The sequence below is a fragment of the Epithele typhae genome (genome assembly GCF_022376455.1).
Source record: "Epithele typhae strain CBS 203.58 chromosome Unknown BXZ73scaffold_433, whole genome shotgun sequence".
NCBI lineage: Eukaryota > Fungi > Basidiomycota > Agaricomycetes > Polyporales > Epitheliaceae > Epithele > Epithele typhae.
The window spans coordinates 1-19,072 of NW_025954624.1; the positions used below are offsets into that span (position 1 = coordinate 1).

At 57.2% G+C, this 19,072-nt stretch overlaps 6 protein-coding genes across 6 annotated transcripts; 4 read left to right on the forward strand and 2 right to left on the reverse strand.

The window, feature by feature from the left end:
* Positions 1-415: 415 nt before the first annotated feature.
* BXZ73DRAFT_110874 (uncharacterized protein) lies at positions 416-1,642 on the forward strand (the record flags this gene model as incomplete). The annotated part of the gene is made up of 5 exons (XM_048017365.1): positions 416-549; positions 611-920; positions 974-1,146; positions 1,203-1,350; positions 1,415-1,642. The coding sequence occupies 5 exons, from the start codon at positions 416-418 to the stop codon at positions 1,640-1,642; spliced, it is 993 nt and encodes a 330-aa protein (XP_047870583.1).
* Positions 1,643-3,520: 1,878 nt separating this feature from the next.
* BXZ73DRAFT_110875 (uncharacterized protein) lies at positions 3,521-4,815 on the forward strand (the record flags this gene model as incomplete). Its single annotated transcript, XM_048017366.1, has 5 exons — positions 3,521-3,996; positions 4,456-4,534; positions 4,588-4,602; positions 4,660-4,729; positions 4,787-4,815. The coding sequence occupies 5 exons, from the start codon at positions 3,521-3,523 to the stop codon at positions 4,813-4,815; spliced, it is 669 nt and encodes a 222-aa protein (XP_047870584.1).
* A 2,237-nt stretch (positions 4,816-7,052) lies between these two features.
* On the reverse strand, positions 7,053-8,519 carry BXZ73DRAFT_85098 (ferredoxin reductase-like C-terminal NADP-linked domain-containing protein; the record flags this gene model as incomplete). Its single annotated transcript, XM_048024005.1, has 9 exons — positions 7,053-7,067; positions 7,126-7,226; positions 7,286-7,372; positions 7,435-7,625; positions 7,684-7,729; positions 7,789-8,066; positions 8,135-8,291; positions 8,354-8,432; positions 8,487-8,519. The coding sequence occupies 9 exons, from the start codon at positions 8,517-8,519 to the stop codon at positions 7,053-7,055; spliced, it is 987 nt and encodes a 328-aa protein (XP_047870585.1).
* Positions 8,520-9,176: 657 nt separating this feature from the next.
* BXZ73DRAFT_110877 (mitogen-activated protein kinase protein) lies at positions 9,177-10,909 on the forward strand (the record flags this gene model as incomplete). The annotated part of the gene is made up of 13 exons (XM_048017367.1): positions 9,177-9,218; positions 9,272-9,311; positions 9,367-9,385; positions 9,433-9,562; positions 9,613-9,656; positions 9,706-9,805; positions 9,857-9,904; positions 9,958-9,999; positions 10,048-10,234; positions 10,291-10,370; positions 10,423-10,501; positions 10,554-10,754; positions 10,809-10,909. 13 exons carry the CDS (start codon positions 9,177-9,179, stop codon positions 10,907-10,909), a joined length of 1,113 nt encoding a protein of 370 aa, XP_047870586.1.
* A 1,331-nt stretch (positions 10,910-12,240) lies between these two features.
* On the reverse strand, positions 12,241-14,928 carry BXZ73DRAFT_110878 (uncharacterized protein; the record flags this gene model as incomplete). The annotated part of the gene is made up of 5 exons (XM_048017368.1): positions 12,241-12,764; positions 12,825-12,844; positions 13,459-13,980; positions 14,033-14,132; positions 14,835-14,928. The coding sequence occupies 5 exons, from the start codon at positions 14,926-14,928 to the stop codon at positions 12,241-12,243; spliced, it is 1,260 nt and encodes a 419-aa protein (XP_047870587.1).
* Positions 14,929-16,086: 1,158 nt separating this feature from the next.
* BXZ73DRAFT_85101 (uncharacterized protein) lies at positions 16,087-18,492 on the forward strand (the record flags this gene model as incomplete). Its single annotated transcript, XM_048024006.1, has 7 exons — positions 16,087-17,301; positions 17,366-17,864; positions 17,917-17,947; positions 18,019-18,028; positions 18,153-18,216; positions 18,257-18,339; positions 18,469-18,492. 7 exons carry the CDS (start codon positions 16,087-16,089, stop codon positions 18,490-18,492), a joined length of 1,926 nt encoding a protein of 641 aa, XP_047870588.1.
* Between the last annotated feature and the right edge of the window lie 580 nt (positions 18,493-19,072).

The following is a 19,072-nucleotide window of genomic DNA, read 5'->3' on the forward strand; positions in this document are numbered from 1 at the left end:
GGGATGAACGGGCCGGATCACGTGATCAATCACGGGACCCATGACATCATATCAGGTGATCACTGACGTCATGTTCTAGGACATTCCAGAAGCGGCTATTTATAACCAATTGCCAATCTATCAATTGGAAATAGCTGAGTCAATCCCCGATCGGACATACATATCCCGGTCGGACATGCTGACTGCGACGTACGAGAATAGCGAGCGAATGAGATCGTTGCGATTACGGCCTGATGAGACTGCATAAAGTCGAAAGGTCTCTGGCGGGGAAACCCCCAGATCTTGCCACTTTTCGAGTGCACTCTCTTCATCCGTAGCCGCAACGCTCCTCCGCTCGCTCCGCTCGCTACGTCGCTCGCGTCTACTCCTCCCTAACCACTACTCCACGCGACCTATCACCCTCTTGCCCATCACCATGTCCCGCTCCTCCGCTGCCACCTCCTCCAACTCTATGGGCACCTTTGCCCGGCTCTCTCTCCCGTCGTTGAGGCGGTTATGGAGGCGAGGGGAATTCCCGACAGCGATGTCGAAGGAGCCCACGCCGGCGCTGTTCAAGCCGCAAGGCACATGCGCATGCAGGCCGTTCACTCGGCTGCAACCATTGACCAAGTCATGGCCTTGTGCCGGTCGACTACCGCCGTCAACTCGCCGACCCCCTTCGCGATATTGCCACTCTTGCCGAGAAGCTCGAGAAGGCCCGCTCCAGCACATCGCGGCTGCACGGCTCGTGTCGGACGGTTGGCGACGTCGGAGGCACTCCCCACTGGCTTAGGGTCAACGTGCGGGACTTGCAGGCGTACAAAGACTTCCTCGCGGCTACGCCCGAGGAGTCTGCGTCGCGCCTTGCCCGATTGGAAACGCTTCGTGCGGAGTACGAGAAGGCGCTGGTTGGTGAAGGCGTACGCCTCCTCAAAGACGAGGTCACACACTACCAGGCATCAGCTACCCCCGACCGCCTGGTCGAACCCTGAAGACCCCCGTCCTTGCAAGATGGAAGGTCCTGGCCGCCGACTGTCAAGTCCCGGTCATCGAATTCGTCAAGAACCGCACCACGGACGGTGACGTCGTCATGGAAGACGGCGAGTTACTGACATCAAGGTTCCGACTGGAAGACAGACCCGTCTCGAACATCGAATTCGAGGCCCTGTGCCAAGACCTCGGCTCTCTCGCCATGCGCATCCTCACTCTCCAGCGGAGTGCAGCGCGACTCGTCGTCGAAAGGCGGAGAAGAAGAAGGCCGTCGTCGCGGAAGCGAACATCAAACCTCCGACCTCTCACGTCGGAGCTTCGATCCAGTCTTTGATCGACAAGGCTGTCAACGCTCGCATGAAGGCGTACTCCCAGTACAAGGTATGTGCTTCGGACGGTTCTACACTGTTCTTAGTCGCTCACCAACACTCTCCTGCCTCCATAGCCGGGGCAGTCGTCAAAGGGAGGCGTCGCCGTCCGGTCCAGGACCTTCAGGCTCAGAAGAAGCCGAAGTCCACACCCACGCCCTCGCGAAAGCTCGCACACTCAAGAGCGTCGGGAAGGACGCAACAAGAAGGCCGCCGCTGCCAAGGCCGCCGCCAAGACCGCTCCCGCCAAGCAGAAGGCAAGCGGCAACAAAGACCAGAAGGGGAAGGGCAAGGCACGCAAGTGACCAGGTACGTTCACGGCCGCCCTCTCACCCTTCCAGACGAGATACTAACCCTATCTCACTCAGATGCAGTGATTTTGTCTCTTAAATACCCCATTAGCGTATTGAGGCGAGCCGTTTTCGGCACATGTACACGTATCCCCGGGGGTTGTAGTGCCCCCCATTTGCATATGATTTATCTGTTGGTCTTCGTTACTGTACTCTGCCCCGCTTCGTGCGAATTGATTATGGATGCTTGGAACGAGTTTTCGTCCCGACTTGTATGGAAAATTCTATTCGCCCTTGATAAGGGCCACGACAGCGCATATGATCCAGACTATCATGTTCACCGAAAAGTAAGAAATCGGTGCAAATGGATAAGTTACCAGCCTTCATCGCGAACGGCATTGCCAAAGGTAAAGCGTTCTGCTTAAACAGCGTCGCTAAACTTCCGAAACGGACTTTGTCAACAACTGGAGAGCGCCACTCGAAACGCTTAGCCCTTCTCCTGCCCGTTTGCGTCAGTTCTTGGTTGACAACGATTATGTTGTACTGCTACTGATAAGAACCTCGGCCTCGCGGTATCAAAGCGTGATTGGATCATAGAGAAAACACAAGGTCTACTCGATAACGAGGAAGATTACCTCCGCATCTCACTGCTGCGCGTAAATCTATCCTCGAAAACAGTACGATATCATACAAACCATTGCCAAGACGATGTCTAACGTCGAATCGCTAGTCGAGCTTGGTGTCGATAAGTTTCTGTTGTCCAAATGTATTCGTGACGACAAAACAGGAATGTTCCCGGTACCGGAATTCTACGGAATCCCGAAGATTCATAAGAAACCCACTGGTTTCCGACCGATTCTACCGTGTCATTCGGCTATCATCAACCCCGCTGCGAAGTTTGTATCAAAAGAACTCAAACCGATAATCAAATCGGCGCCGACCATTATACATGGATCTAAGGACTTGGCGATAAAATTGAGTCGTCTCCCCCTCGACAAGAGTCGCCGCTGGTGGATAGTCACCGGCGACGTCGTCGCATTCTACCCAATGTACCGTTAGACGGCTGCCTCGAGATAGTCTACTCGATGTGGCTTAAGCACAAGTACAATGGCGATTCAAGCCTTTACACGTTTGACCCTAAGGATCCCTATGTTTCGGAATTCGATCCTAGCGCGAATGCGCACGATACAATCAGGTTTTCCATGATTGCTTGCACGTAGGAAACAAGAGACTATAACCCGCTTCAATGGTAAATACTATCAACAAGTGCGAGGCCTAGCAATGGGCGTCGCGGATTCACCCGATCTCGCAAACCTTTACGGTGTGCATTTCGAACTTCTATCCGGTATTACCAGCGACCCGAACGTTCCGTTCTATGGTCGTTACATCGACGATTTACTGTCAATAGTGTACGCAGAGACCGCGCAGGACGCGCTTACACATATACAGTCAAAAATAAAGTACGATGGATGCGCGTTCACGTGGGAGGTCGACGAATACTCGGCCACGTTCCTTGACATGACGATTTATAAGGATGACGCTGGTGTCCTCCAACATCGCCCATTCCGCAAGGACCACAACCACATGGAAAGAATTCCCTGGATAAGCCACCACCCTATCGACGTTAAACGCGGTACGTTCTCTGGTGAACTGTCTCGGTTAGCCACTCTAAGTAGTACGCCGTCAACGTACACTAGGGCCGTGCAGGAGCTAGTATCCCTGTACGTACGTAGAGGTTACCCGATCAGATTGATCAACGCATGGACTCAAAGATACGCACTAGAGCGCTGGGAAAAGCGACTAGTAGAGAAATCGAACGAAGCATCAAGCTCGGACGAACCGCTCTTAGTTTTGAAGTCTACGATCAACCCTGTATGGAATTACTTTTCAGCCATGGAACTTGGAGAAACCATGCTTGGATATTGGAAGGAGTGGTACGAACGTGCCACCTTGGGAACTTATAGTGAAGAGTTCCCTGCGTACGACGTGGCGATCCCCTTTCAGGGTCGCTACGGCTCGGACGTTCGCGCCCCACCGTCTGACCCAGACGGCGCGGTAGTGCAACACGTCCCCGACCTACGCAAAATACTAATAACCAACTCACGAATGCTTGTGTCACGGAAGCGTGGACGCAATATGTTCGACCTTGCTAGTTCTTGGAAAAAGCAGGTTCTCCAGAAGATGGATGAAGCAGAGACCTCGGCGTTCGGAAAGCCGAAGACCTACACCACCACCTCGCTTGCGGGGCGGCCGCGTGCAAGGTCGTTCGACTACGCCGAGTGGGAAGCCAAAATGAAGCGACCCAAACAATCTCTGCCGCGCGCCGCCGAAAGCGACAGCGAAGACGACCTAGTCGTGCTCCCTCCCGGGTATGTCCCGCGCGAGGCTGCTACGGCATCGTCGTTACCGCAGGACGCCTATACTGAGTATAGATCTACACGTCCAAACTTGCACCGGCGGTCATCCAGCGAAGAAAGAGACCGTGAGCGATTCATGTAGGCAGTGCCCCCGTGAACGTTCCCCATCTGATATGGCTCTGTTAGCAGGGCCTTGTACCATCATAGTGCGATCTTAGGCGGAAGCCTTACGAGGACCATGTCGGACCCTCCCTGCCAGTACGCAGGCGAACACTTACCGAACACTTAGCGAACACCCCCGGAAAGGGACGTTAGTAGTTCGCTAGTACGTTCGTTAGTACCTTGCCGAACCTCAATCGCCATGAAGTCAAGACCACGCTGCACCCGCGGCAAGTCAAACGGACCGAGATGGACAGCGAACAAAGGTATACCGGACGACACCGGTATGTTCTACTTGCATAATTCCACTAGCCTAGATGTACCACATCGACGGGCAGGATCGGACACATGCAAGGGCCTCGGGTTGAACCGTACCTCGCACCCCTTCGGGGTGGGTTCCGCGGGACTTGCGAGTTCTTACGGTACTTAACATCCCTCTATCAGACGGAACGAGCGACCGTACGGCAACCCTCGGGCTCTGCTAGTACGGTTTGGGTCTGTGAGCAATGCTCGCAGTTTAGCCCGTACCGCATGCGCTCCAAACTTCTCTTCGCATCTTCGTCCATGAAGATACACTTGCTATCTCGTAAGTACTCCGTTAGCTGTGCTCGCGCACAGACGGTATTAACCGTGATCGTTTCAGACTCAGACCGAGACAACCCTAACTCCTAACGTGAGTACATCAGCTGGCTAACTGCTGGCTTGAATACATCGTAACTGATGAATGTACACGGCATAACAGCCTAACCCTAAGGAACCCCTAATCCTAACCGAACCCTAACAGAACCCTAGCCGAACCCTAACAACGGGAAGGCGGGCCGTTAGACGCTCACGGCCCGCACGGGCCGGGCGGGCCGCTCGGCCAGTTCGGGGATGCACGGGACGGATCACGTGATCAATCACGGGACCCATGACATCATATCAGGTGATCACTGACGTCATGTTCTAGGACATTCCAGAAGCGGCTATTTATAACCAATTGCCAATCTATCAATTGGAAATAGCTGAGTCAATCCCCGATCGGCATACATATCCCGGTCGGACATGCTGACTACGAGACACAAGAATAGCAGCGAATCATGAGCCGTGCATTACGGTCAGTAGAGCCATAAAGTTGCTCAGATTCGCCCGTATAAGTACATCATTGACTTACTCGAAATAACAGGCCTGATGAGACTGCATAAAGTCGAAAGGTCTCTGGAGGGGAAACCCCCAGATCTTGCCTCCTTTCGAGCACTCTCTTCACCCGTAGCCGCACTCCTCACTCCGCCTCCTTCGTCGGCTCCGTTCGGGCGCGTCTACTCCTGCCTAACCTAACCAATTGCCAATCTATCAATTGGAAATAGCTGAGTCAATCCCCGATCGGACATACATATCCCGGTCGGACATGCTGACTGCAACGTACGAGAATAGCGAGCGAATGAGATCGTTGCGATTACGGTAAGTAAGACCGTGACCTGATCCATTTGCAAGTATTAGTACACCAACTGACATACTCGAATATAGGCCTGATGAGACTGCATAAAGTCGAAAGGTCTCTGGAGGGGAAACCCCCAGATCTTGCCACCTTTCGAGTGCACTCTCCTCATACCGCGACCGCAACGCTCATCCGCTCGCTCCGCTCGCTCCGCTCGCTACTTCGCTCGCGTTCGCTCCCCCTAACCCCCAGATCTTGCCACTTTTCGAGTGCACCTCTCTTCATACCGCGACCGCAACGCTCATCCGCTCGCTCCGCTCGCTACTTCGCTCGCGTTCGCTCCCCCCGAACCTGACCACGCACACACCAGCGGCCACGGAGAAGGTGTCCGCAATCTGCCGTATGCGCAGCACACTTTCGGCGGTGACGATGGCGCACCATACAGGTTGGGCCCCAGGCTGAGCGGCCTGCTGGGGTACGAAGAGTGCGAGTGGTACCTGCGTGCTGTATGGACCCTTGTCGCGCGGGAAGCCCACAGCGTCGGGCCCAGGCGATCCCTGCAGCTGCGGGAATGCGAACCCACCGACATTGTCGTTGTGCGTCTCGAGACCTGGTTGTTCCACCTTTCACCACCTGCATCGTCGGGTTCGACTTCGACCAACCTCTACGAGCCGATTGGCCACATACTGCAGTACTCTAATACCTGACCCTGTCTGCACACGCTTAAGTAGTACCGCTCTAATACATCATTGAATTGAGTCCAATTACAAAATATCAATTGTGTGTCCCCGAGTGTGTAGCAATTGCAGCAGTGCAAGCAGAGCAGTTCTGGACATCTGATGTATCTGGCCGGTCTGAGATCTCTCACACAACATCTCACATGAGATGCGGGGTGAGAGAAATTCTGGATGTCTCAAACTGTCTCAAACCATCTCACAACATCTTAAACCTCTGCACAGACGTTTTCAGAGATCTGGGGATGTACTGATGTACTAGGTGCAGGAGAACGTGTCGTCCACTTGGAATTCCGTCCGCCGGACGGACAAACGGACCAATTTTAGGCGCTTTGCTACACACTGCGAAGTGGGGCTCTCAGAACACGCGCGAGGTCGGGAGGACGTGATGGGGATGGTGAGGAGAAGGGCGGCTCACCTTGTTTCCACAACACATCCGTCCGGCGGACAGACTTCCCAGTGAATGACACCTTCTCGGGCTCGCGCGCGGCTTGCCCCGCGCTCTCCCGACTTCAACAGATTGTGCCTCGGCCCGTGCCCCCGTAACAGATGTCGCGGCGCAGGTGGGGAGCCGCACAGTGACGACAACAGGCGCTTGTCCCGCTCAAAAACTCAACACAGTAACACCCGTATTTTGCTGTCAAATGCTGCTGGGGAACAGCCGTAGCGCACAGTGCTGTATGCTAGAGTTATGGATTTAGCTGTCATATGTGGTACATGCGGACGCGGAAGGGCGGCCGAAACACTCTAGTGGTCTATCAGAACTTGAACACCTGCACGGAAGGAGTGAGCATCAGAGAAAGGGCAGCTACGGATCGTGCAGAAACACACCTGGTCAGACGAGTAACCGAGCTCCTTGAGAGTGCCAGCGAGCTCGCCCTGCTTCATGCCGTCCTTCTTACCCGCGAGGGCCGCAACCTGACCGGGGGGACCTACATATACACGAACTCTCAACAACCGCACACGCCCGACAGCCCAGAGAGCGACTCACCGCACACGAAGATCTTGGTCTTCTCGCCGAGCTTGGCGCTCGGGAGGTGCTTGGTGATCATGTCCGCATTGACGTAACCCGTCTCACCTACAGCCACCAAAGCCGCGTCAGCAACCGTCCCGGCTCGTCAAGCAACGTGCAGCACACACCTTTCCAGTCAGCCTCGGGCTTGTCGAGAGTGTAGACGACGTTGAGGGTACTAGGGTACTTCTTCTGAAGGGTGTCGAAGTCTTGCTTCATGATGATGTCGCGCTCGGCGACGTTGGCGAAGATGAGGGTGAACTTGGTCTTGTTCTCCGGGTCCTGGAGGACGTGGTCAAGGATCTGGTACATGGGCGTGCTGCGCAGGACGGCACGCGTCAGCGCGGGGAGATGGTGACCGGGAGCCCCCCACTTACATGCCGCTACCGCCCGCGATCATGCCGACCTGCTCGAACTGGTTGGCTGCGTACGTTCGCGTGAGGACGAAGTGAGATGGACGGATGGTGGGCGATGACACGCACCTTTGACGGGAATCTTGGAGATGGGGCCCTTCACGGAGAGGGACTCTCCGGGCTTGAGGTCGAAGAAGTACTTGGACATGACGCCGGTGTCATACTTCTTGACGAGGAAGGTGAGCTCGCCAGGATGGTCAGAGGGCGAGATGGGAGTGTAGGGGCGGATGACGGGCTTTCCCTTGCCGTCAAGAAGGGGTTTGGGGGAGTCGGCAGAGGACTTGACGACGACACATGCGGCGACGGGGAGGAGGGTCGCGGTGTCGGGCGGGAGCTCGAAGACGAACCTGGGCAGGGACAGGTCGGCAACAGCAGGAGGAATGTATGCGGGAGAGAAAGAGGAGAGAAGGCGTACTTTGCGGTGTTGTGGTTGTAGGGCTCGACGGCCTTGAGCTTGAAGTCGACAAAGTTTTGGGGGTCGAGTGCGCTCTTGTCCGAGATCTTGGGCTTTGCGAGAGCAGCAGGCTGACTGCTGCCGTTGAGGTAGAAGTAGCCCGCGACAGCCACGACACCTGGTGCGAGCGAAACGCATCAGTCGAAGAGCAACTGCGCGGATGTCGGAAGAGAGACGGACCTCCGCCAGCGAGAAAGAGCGGAAGGTTGGACTTGGGGGCCGACGCGGGGGCGGTGGAATACCGGCGCGCGTTGGCAAGCTAGAGAGATGACGTGAGCGCGGCGAATAGGACGATGGAGATGAAGAGACGGACGACGGGACGGGCAGCGAGGCGGACGAAGGACATGATCGTGGACGAACAACGCACGGCTCACGCGACGACGCGACAGCCGTATCACGAGCGCCCGTCGGCGCCTGCCTGCCATTTTTAGCGCGGTCGGGGGCCGCTCGTTGAACATGGCTCGCTCGGCCTGGGGTGCTGCGAGCGTGAGGAAGACATGCGGCCGTGAGCGGGACGGCGGCGAGCGGGACGACGGCGAGCGGGACAACGGCGAGCAGAACGAAGTGGTGACTGTCGACGAGCAGGTGACAACGAGCGCAAGCAAACGAAGAACCAGGGCGGACGACGTCATCCGGGAGTAACTACGTCATAGCTCGCATAAGCGCGTCCGCACAGCGATCGCGCCTGCGCCCAAACAACGCTTTCGCCCTGCAGATTTCAGACATACAGATCGATGGGCGGACAACCTTGCACCCGTCTAAATCGTCCTAAAGCCAGCCGGGGGCGCGGAGAGAGCGCGGCGCGGTAGCGATCGAGCACGGGAGACCACTCCAAGTCTGCTTACATAAGCCCACTCGAGCCCCGCACGGTCCATCGCCCACGGCCCACCCGGCTCTGCCTCTCCGCTCTCCCGTTCTTCGCCCATCTCCTCCAACTACACCTCCCCCCTCGCCTCCCCTTGAACCGCGCATTCGCCACTCTGTCCCGCCGTAGCCCTGCGCGATGTCCTTTGTCAAGCTCAGCATATTCGGCACGTCCTTCGAGGTCTGTATCTTCTCTTATTCCCCCATCTCGCCTCCCCAACTCCCTCCTCCAAGGTCACCACGCGCTATGTTGACCTTCAACCGGTCGGAATGGGTGAGTCTTCTTCGTGATCTCCTCCGATGTCACCTTTCCGACCCGTCGCCCTTAGGTGCCTTCGGTCTTGTCTGGTAAGCTACACCTGCCTTTCAGCCCGCCCCCTCTCAACGCCCCCAAGCTCCGCCAAGGACCAGCTTACTGGCTCCTCTGTCGCAGTAAAGAAGATCATGAAGCCCTTCTCCACCCCCGTCCTCAGCAAGCGCACCTATCGTGAGCTCAAGCTCCTCAAGCACATCCAACATGAGAATGTGCGCTCTTCTCCCCTTCACCGTGCATCCATTCCCTCATTCTCTACTAGATCATCAGCCTCAGCGATGTCTTCATATCTCCTCTTGAAGACATGTGCGTTCCCCTCATTCCTTCCTCCCCTCTCGAGCTCAACTCCGCCCAGTTACTTCGTCACTGAGCTCCTCGGAACCGACCTTCACCGACTTCTCACCTCCCGTCCTCTCGAGAAGCAGTTCATCCAGTACTTCCTCTACCAAATTCTTGTCAGTTTCTCTATTCTCTCATCCCGATCTTCGTCCCTGATCTCCTTCCAGCGCGGTCTCAAGTACGTCCATTCGGCTGGAGTGGTCCACCGCGACCTCGTATGTCCTCCCTCCCTCTTGCTCCATGCCTTGTCTTACATACGCGTATATAGAAACCAAGCAATATCCTCATCAACGAGAACTGCGATCTCAAGGTATGCATACAACTCCACGATCTCTTCGCTCTCGCTCACTCGCACCAGATTTGCGATTTTGGTTTGGCTCGGATCCAAGATCCTCAAATGACGGGCTATGTCTCAACCCGCTACTACCGCGCACCCGAGATCATGCTTACTTGGCAGAAGTACGACGTTGCTGTTGACATCTGGAGTGCTGGCTGCATCTTCGCTGAGATGCTCGAGGGCAAGCCCCTCTTCCCGGGCAAAGATCGTACGTAGCGCTGCACGTCTCTTCTGCATCTCACTGACGCGTTGCCTTCCCCATAGACGTTCATCAGTTCTCTATCATCACCGAGATGCTCGGAACGCCCCCGGAGGATGTCATCCAGACGATTGCCAGCGAGAACGTACGTCGTCCGTCCTTCATGCGTTGGCATCCATGCGCATCACCGCCCGCAGACTCTCCGCTTTGTTCAGAGCCTGCCGAAGCGCGAACGTGTGCCGTTCAACGAGAAGCTGTCCTGCAATGATCCAGTCGGTGAGCATACGCGCGATCACCTCTGCTCTCTCAACGCCTTACGCGCATATAGCCATCGATCTTCTTGAAAAGATGCTCGTCTTCGACCCGAAGAAACGTGTGACCGCCACCGAGTCGTTGTCGCACGAGTACGTATCACCATACCACGATCCCACGGACGAGCCCGAGGCTGCGGAGAAGTTCGACTGGAGCTTCAACGATGCGGACCTTCCCGTCGATACCTGGAAGGTGATGATGTACAGCGAAATTCTCGGTATGCCGTTCTTTCTCACGTCCTCGTGCGCTCGACCTCACCTCCGTGTCGCAGACTTCCACCAAGTTGGCGACTCTCGTCTAACTGGCGGCGTCCCGGAAGGCGCCCTCGCCGGACCGGAAGATCATGTCACCGCCGTTGCCGCAGCCGCATGAAGCAACCCATAATGGACGGACTGTATATTTTCTGTAGCCCTCTTGTGATCCCGCGGACCGCGCTCCCTAGAAGCATCACCCTCGTGCTGTACGCCCTCGGCCTGTGCTCGCTGTTTCTCATCTTATCGTTTTGTAGTAACACTCAACCACGATTCACGCTTTATCCACGGTCCCAAGCTGTCATCCCCACGCCGACTGCCTGCCGTACCGTACGCCCCACCATCTCGCTCCGTGCGCTTGTACGATCTCGCCCGCTTCCATGACTCGCGTCCGCGGTGTAATACCCGCCCCTGTCCCCATCCCCCGCTCGCCGTCGCGCGTCCTGTGCTCTCCTGATAGTTCCCCCTTTCGTAGCATTATCTTTGTGTATAATAAACACGCATACACGTCTCTCTCTTCTCGATATGCATCGAAGCACACTACAACTTCGCGTCAATCTCCGCAGGGCGTACCGGTACCCCGCGACGTTCTACATCGCACGGGGGCGACGTGCCTCCTCGAGCCCCTTACGCGCGTCGCGAGCGCGCTCCAAAGCTCGTTCACCTCTGCCCGCAGCGCCGCGCCCTTGAGCGCGGACCCTTGCACCCAACCCGTCCATCTCCTTCTACCGCGGTGGTTATCGGGTGCCGCGACGCGCGAGCACGCACCTAGTACGTCCGACCGTCCTCCCGGCCAGCCGGTAAATAGAAACCCGGCATCGTCTCAGTTCAATGACATGACGGGATGTAGCGCGGCCCGCATCATAGGAGTAGATGGCTGCAAGAGCGTGCATAAAACAGCACAACAAACTTCATATCGCATATATCGGTACATTTCTTTGTTCCATGAAGCGAGAGGGTTGCTCTAGCTATGCGTATTCTATCGCTCTCTCGATGACGATACCATGCTCCGCGCATGCATCCCGCACCCCTTCCAGTACAACTATATTGTCTGTGGCACTCAACACCTCCACCTTCCGCACGACACCCCTCCCGCTCCCCAAGGTCACAAAAGACGTCGTACCGCAACAACGACGCTCAAGTAGCCGACGAACGTGCTCTCCCGCTCGTGTCCCGGGACGATCATCTGGCGTGCGACAATTGTGAGCTGTCGCACCGTCGACGGGAGCTTGGCCCTGGCCAACGTTCCGACGGCGTCGAGCTCGACGTGCCTGCAGCCTGGGCGCGGGAAACGCCTGAGCGACGCCAAAAAAACGCAGTCCTCAGCGTGCAGGTCCCCCTTCAGCGCCACGCATCTACATTCGAGCGGGTGAGAGAGCCGGAGAAAGACGAGTGCAGGTACTAGCGTCGCACCGCCGAGGGTGAATCGGTGCAAGTCTAGTAAGCTCGCATTCACCTAGGGGTTGAGGTGGAGGTGCGTGAACGCGGGAAACGCAGGGCGAGGGTGTGTAGGAACTTGTGGTAGGACGGCTTCGACATCAAGGGCGTTTCGCTGAGCCGCAGAGTCACGGAATTGCATCTCCGGAGGCTGATAGGGAAAAAATAGCCACGGTCCTCCAGACGTGTGCTCCACCCCTGGATAAACGAATGTGTTCCGGAGGTGTCTATGCTGACGTAGAAATGCTTGACGATGGGTGTCGAGTCGGCGTGTGCAGTGGCCGAGACGTCCTGGCCGGTCATGTGTTCAGCGCGGGGTGAAAAATAGAGGTATTCTCGAGGAGCACTCAAGTCGATGTACAGCTGGGGATATTCCATCTCAAGCCAGATAATAACCGCCGCGAATGTTGGAGAGGCCTTTCTGAGTGCGTGACACATGCTGAGGTGCTCTTTGCGAGAAGAATGCACTCGCCAGCGGTACTCGATGATAACTTTGAGAATCTCCACCGGGAGGCATGGCAAGGAGCAGATTATGCGGTCTGGCAACCGAGCAAATGTGAGCTGACGAGTACGCAGAGACTAATGATGGGATGACCCACTCTGAAGTTCCATGATGAATCTGAGCGTTGAGCTTACGTCCAACAGAAGGTACGTTGACGTGTTGTGAGCGCAACGAACAGGAGAAGGCGCGGGAGGAATGTGAAGGACCAGCGTGAGATTGTCGAGCTTTATCGGAAGATACCGCTCCTTTACAGTCCCGCTTTACGACGTTTATGTTTTCCGTCAACCGCTCATGTGTTTCGCGGCAGAGTCGCAGCCCCTCGTCTAGCCTGGAAGCCGTGTGCTCGACCCTGCCTTCATTCCACCGATCCTCCGTCTCGATGCGCACATCGTTGATACCTGCATGCTTGCGCTGCGGAAGTTGAGCTCGATCCTGAGGGCGGAGCGCCACAGTCCCGCTCTGCCCGTGATGTCGATTCCGCCAGGAGACTCGCTCTACATTGATCCCGTACCCCGCATACGCCTTCCGCGCCCTATCGGGCAACTGACTCGTCCGTGGGACTCAACACCTCCACAATCCACCTCCACATCCACCAACTTCTGCTTCTCCTCCGCCATCTCCCCGCGCAACTCCCGCGACCGGCGCCCGCACTGCGCCGTCTCCGTCTGCATGCTCTCCAGCACGACGACTGGCGCGCCCACCTCCACGAGCTGCCCGACCTCGACGCGCACTTAAACAGCGGCAGTCGGCATCGCCGCGCGCAGCCCCCTTCGCGCCCGGCCCCGCGCCCGTCCTGTCGGTCGAGAGCGCCAGAGAGGACGAGCGCGGTGGGCGCGGCTGATCCAGGGGCGAAGACGTGCACGCGCGACGAGATGGTCGTCGAAGACGCGGGCGCCGCGGCGGGGGCGGGCTGTGGAACGATGGTCGTGCGGGCATGTGCGCCGACGAAGGTGGTGAGGGGAGACTCGAGCACAGCGGATATGGCAGCAAAGGTGCGCGAGAAGCCGTCCGGGCGGGAGGTCGTCGCGGTGTACGGGAAGGAGCGGACGGTGACGGAATAGGTGGGCGAGGGATCTGTCGTGTTGGGTTGGCGGATGGTAGTGCTCGTAAACGTCGCGATGAAGCACGAGAAGTGAGTGACGTCCCAGGGTTGGAGGAAGCAGGAATTGGCTCGTCGCGCAGGACGACACGGCTTGCGCGAGAGCTTCATCAGAAGGTTCAGGTATGGTTGAGAAGAGCTCGTGGAGGTGTTTCTACAAGTATACGTCAGCTGATACAGACTTCGCAATAAGCGGTGAGGCTTACCGGAATGAATCTGTCTGGACGTCTCCATCGATAAACGCCTGGTTTCCCGCGAGGACCCTCGAGAACTTGATGTCCGGCGACACATCGACCACTCTATACTCTTCCAGCGCGCCTCGCGGCTTCCTCGTAGCCTCCGTGCGATCGCGCCCATGGACAAATAGAAGAAGCCAATTTGGTTGCCTTGCTCGAATCTTTGCTCGAGGCGGAGTGATGGCGCGATGACCGCAGATATGTTCGCGACGGAGAGCTACTTTCCGCCAGAGGTGTGCGGTGTGCACCCGGCGGAGCCGTGAAGATGTGAGTAGGCGTGGGTGTGGATAGGTAGGCGGGTTGGTCAGAGTCGGGTAGGAAGTTGCTTGGGTTCTCGGCGCATAGGCGCGATTCGAAAGAAAGCACGCCCGACGAGTGGCATTGAGGACTGGTCGAGAAGAAGCGCATCTCCAGCTGCCACCTGCGCAAAAGTCATGAGCAAGATGCAAGGTACAAATAGTCGAATACTCGCCTGTTGCCACTAGATGACATCAAGTCCGACGATCAGGGTGTTCGACTTGCAAGCGATTGTTCCTGAACTTTCAACCAGCGGAAACCGACGCCGAACGTCCGCCCAGCACTGCGCGTTGCCGAACAACCTCGTCGTCTTGCGTTGAGCAGAAGCAGGCGCCTTGTGGAACTCGCCGAATGCATGTACGATGCGCACACTCTTGCCACCACCTCATTGGACGGGTTTGACGAAAACAAGGTAGTCTATGTGGCAAGTCTCAGGCGGGGAGGCGAGCGCAGGAGAAGATGAAGACCCTCGTACCTATGCGTGAAGCTGCTTGCTGCAAGAAGTCGGGGTCCTGATTCGTCTCGTGGTGGCCAGGGACGACCGGATCAGGAGCACCTGCAGCAGACATAATATTCTTCGACTCGCTGTCTCCGCACTTAGCCTCGCCGCTACGCCTGCCCGTGGAAGAACCACACACCTGTTCGAGCCCATGCTCACGATGGCACTCGCCGGAGGGCCAATGAACGCGATCCCCTCCAGCGCGAGTCGCTCCGCAAAGTCCGCGTTCCCGCTCAAAAAGCCGTAACGTGGGTGTACATCATGCTCAAGGTGGGTATATGCGCAAAAAAAACTGCGAACACGTACCTGCACGCCGCCTCGACTGTGGCACACTTCCACGATCGTGTCTATGCGCAGCGGGTACTCAAGTCCATCTCTTGAGGACAACATGCGCATACAGTAGAGAAAGCACTCACGTGGCTCTCCGCGGACGACGCGGGTCTGATACAATACACCTCATCCGCCTACATCCGCGATTCAATCCCCCACGATTTTCTCTGCTGTCTGGGGGAACGTACGAGCTTGACGCGAAACGAGTCCGTGTCCACTTGGCTGAATACCGTGACGGTCTTGACCCCGAGCTTCCGTGCGGTGCGTATCACGCGGCATGCGGTCTCGCCGCCAGAGGGAGGAACTTGTCGTGCTCGGAGGTGTATCTTGAAACACAGGACTTAAGCTTGCTGGTTTGCAATGATACACAAGAGCGGCTTACGGATATCCCTCTGCAGCACCTCGGTCTGCCCATCTGCAGGAGGTCACGGGGCTATTGGTATTCGGAGGCTCGAAGAAGACAGAGGGGATTCGTACCAATACATGCGTGCTTGCGACTGATGACCTGCAGAGGAGCGCGTCGTTCTTCACGGTGCCGCGGTGCGCGTTCTTGAAAATTTTGTTTCCAACCAGCGACGAACGGGCGAGCGCAGGGGGCTCTGGCGATATGGGGGGCGCGACCAGCGACAGTCCGGGATAGTATCCTCGTGAGCATGTGGAACTAGTGTTGGAAGGTTCGGTGCAGGTCTGGGACAAGGGAATAAGACGACCACGGTCGTGGCAGTCCAAGGGGCCGCGCTTTAGATTAGATTACGGCGATTTCTGAAATGATTAATGATTGCCCGACCAACTCCGACGTTGCTACGCGAGCGGCAACAGGCACGATTCGCCAGCTGATCGATACATATCCGCCACGTCCGCAGGAGGGAGGTTGTCCAGCACTCACTCGCAGCCCAGGATGGCGCTCGGACCGCGTCTGTGCGAAGACGAGCTGGACCAGATCCTCAGCTTCCTCGACCGCCAAGATGCGCTTTCCGTCGCTCTCGCCTCCAAAACGCTCTACGTCCTCGCCATGCCATATATCATCGCCTACGCCCGCCTGCCCACGGAGCCCACCATGGCTCGGTTCTCAGACGAGAACTACTTCCTCCTTGCCCACGACGAATTCCTTCCAACCCCTCGCTCAAACTACGCTTGGCACTTCTACTTACCTGCCCGCACGGCTCCTGCTGAGGACGCTGTGGAGTCGGACGTATGGACCTCCCGCCGAGGAAGTAAGCGCCACGTCCGCCGAGTCCTTGCGGTGCTCAAAGAACTCCCTCATCTGCGCTGGATAACCATGCCAGGTACCGAAGAATACGTGCGACGAGCTCCCCTCATTCTGGACATCCTCGGCACCATGACCCACCTAACCGCCCTTCGCCTCCTCAACGTGTCCACACTCACAGTCGCTTTACTGCCCAAGGCGCTCGCCCCGCTCGCCCCCACCCTCCGTTACCTCTACATCTCTTTAGAATGGTCCGAGCCGCCTATGTTAAACAGCCACTTCTCGCACCTGTTCTACGCACTTTCCACCTTCCATTGCCTCACCAAGCTGGCCGTCGTCTCCGACTCCCCGTGGAAGCCGCTGCTCGCAGACAACCAACTGGGGTCCCCTTTCCCCCTCTTTGCGCCACTCCCAAACGTCCGTCACCTCACTTTGCTCTCATGCCCGATGGAGATCGTCCCGTTCTGCCCAAGCATCATCGACCTCCACGTTGAGCAGTGTAATGCGCCCCTCGAACTCGCCCTCACCCGCCATGAGTGGCCAGCCCTCCGCACGCTCACATGCGACTTCCCGTGGGCCGGAGCTCCCGCTCAGCTTGCTGTCCCGTGTTCCTTATCGTGCCGCCCACCTCCCCACATCGGCCGGCTCTGCGTATTAGGCATATCGGTCGGGGTGGACACGTCCGACCTGGAGCCGAGGAGGGTGCTCGGTCCTCTTCTCGAGCTGCTCTCGGGCGCGGCGTCAGGCCTGGAGCTGGCTGTGACCGTGCGACCCGCCCAAACGTCTCAGCCGCCCACGGAGCTGGAGAGGCCGCTGTTGTGGCCGCGGATGGCTGGACATCTGCGGACACTGCACCTCACCGTCCTGTGCGACATGATGTGCTCAAGCATGTTCTCGGAGCTGATGGTACGTCCCTTGTCGTGACATCTGTGTCCTTAGATTCCTTGCATACTCACGTCTGCGCTCGCAGACAACGCTGGTCACTGTGCTTTCGACCGTGTCCCCCGTCTATTTCAACGCCACACTCAATCCGAAGCCAATCCGCACCTACGGCAGTGACATTGCGAGTCAGAATGGCGACTTCACCGTCGAGCTCGAACGCGTCCGCGCCCTGCGTGAGATACTCCCAGCCGCTCTCGCCAACGCGGCTCCGACGCTCCGCGTTCTCGGCTTGGGATCCTGCGCGGTCTCTGAGGGGATGCTCCCCCAGATCGAGAAGCACCTTTCGGATTCCCAGGAGAAAGGCACGGGCGACGATGCAGAAGCAGACCAAGACGCGCAGACGTCGAGCACCCTGTGCGCGGCGTTGCACCGCATCGCTCAAGAGCCGCTCAGCCGTGCCCATCGGTGGTGGTGGATCGAGCAAAGTGCAGGTTCTGTCGACGCCGTCGAAATCTGGCGTGAGGTTGGGGAGCGGGCACGCGAAATGGCTGAGCAGAAGGATTTCGATCTCAACACCGGCTTCGATGGTGAGTCGTTCCCGGGCGGCTGCGCCGGTCGATGACGAGCATTTTTTTGCAGGGTTCTTCTCCGAGAAGTGCATCTACCAGCCGTAAGTCGAATCCTCCCGCTCCACGTGATCGCGCATCACAATGTTTTGAATACTTGTATCCTCGGGAATAGCCACAAATATGTGCGTATTTGAGCAGTTACAAGTTTCTTTGGGGCTCCGTACATGCCCACCACGGACAACCGGGCAGCCGGGCAGCCGGGCGTTGCTACCGTTCGAAATCTCTCTCCGCGCAAACTTGCCATAGTCCACACACATCCCGACTACAGCGTATGGCTCCTACCGCAAGTACGCTAGGGGCGCGTCCGCAGGTTCGTAGCTCATCTGCCCCCAAGCCAACGCCCTCCGCAGCGCGATCGCCTCTTCTCGCACCGCCGCGAGCTCTTCCGAGTCCGTCGGAGCGGGCGAGCGTCGTGCTCCGGGTGAGGGAGCTGGTGTGTGTATGCGACAGAGGGATGAGGGTATGATAGCCGGATGGTGGTAGCACTCGTGACATGCTCTACTCGGTCCTTCCACCTTGCCAGATAAACTTCTCGCTGAAACCGTATCCCTTCGATATGTAGCAAGGCAAATCATCTCCACCATAACACGTGGTGCCTGAGAGTGTAGGTGCGACGCTGAAGGGAACGGTATGAGAAATGAAGTCTATGCAGACGAAAAAGATTCATACGATGTGGTTGGAGACAAACACCTGTTGACCTGTTCCTCGAACACGCGATCCGGGATGCTCTCGTTGCCGTAGACGGTTCCACGTGGAGATATCGCGGTACGGGCGCGAATGCAGCGGCTGTAGACAACGGCGAGAACAATCCCGGAGATACACAAAGTGATACCTCCACAGACACCGTCTGCGATGGTGCTAAGGTCAGATGAGGACGATTGCATCCCACTGATGGCAGCGTTTGGTGGAAGTGGTGTAGTGGAAGACGATACAGAGGGTAGAATTCGGGAATGCCACGTTGTGATGATGGAGGTGATGGAATGAGTCGGAGCTGTGATCGTATGTTTTGGTGGGCCTGAAGCGTCCGAGTGAGCCGTGGAAGACGTCGAGGACAGCGAAGGAGTTGAGCCGAGGATGGACGATATGTTCCCCACAGGAGAATCAGCTTCGAGAGCGGTGTAGACAACGTTGTCAAAAAGCATGAGTGATGCTTCATTCCCGATGCT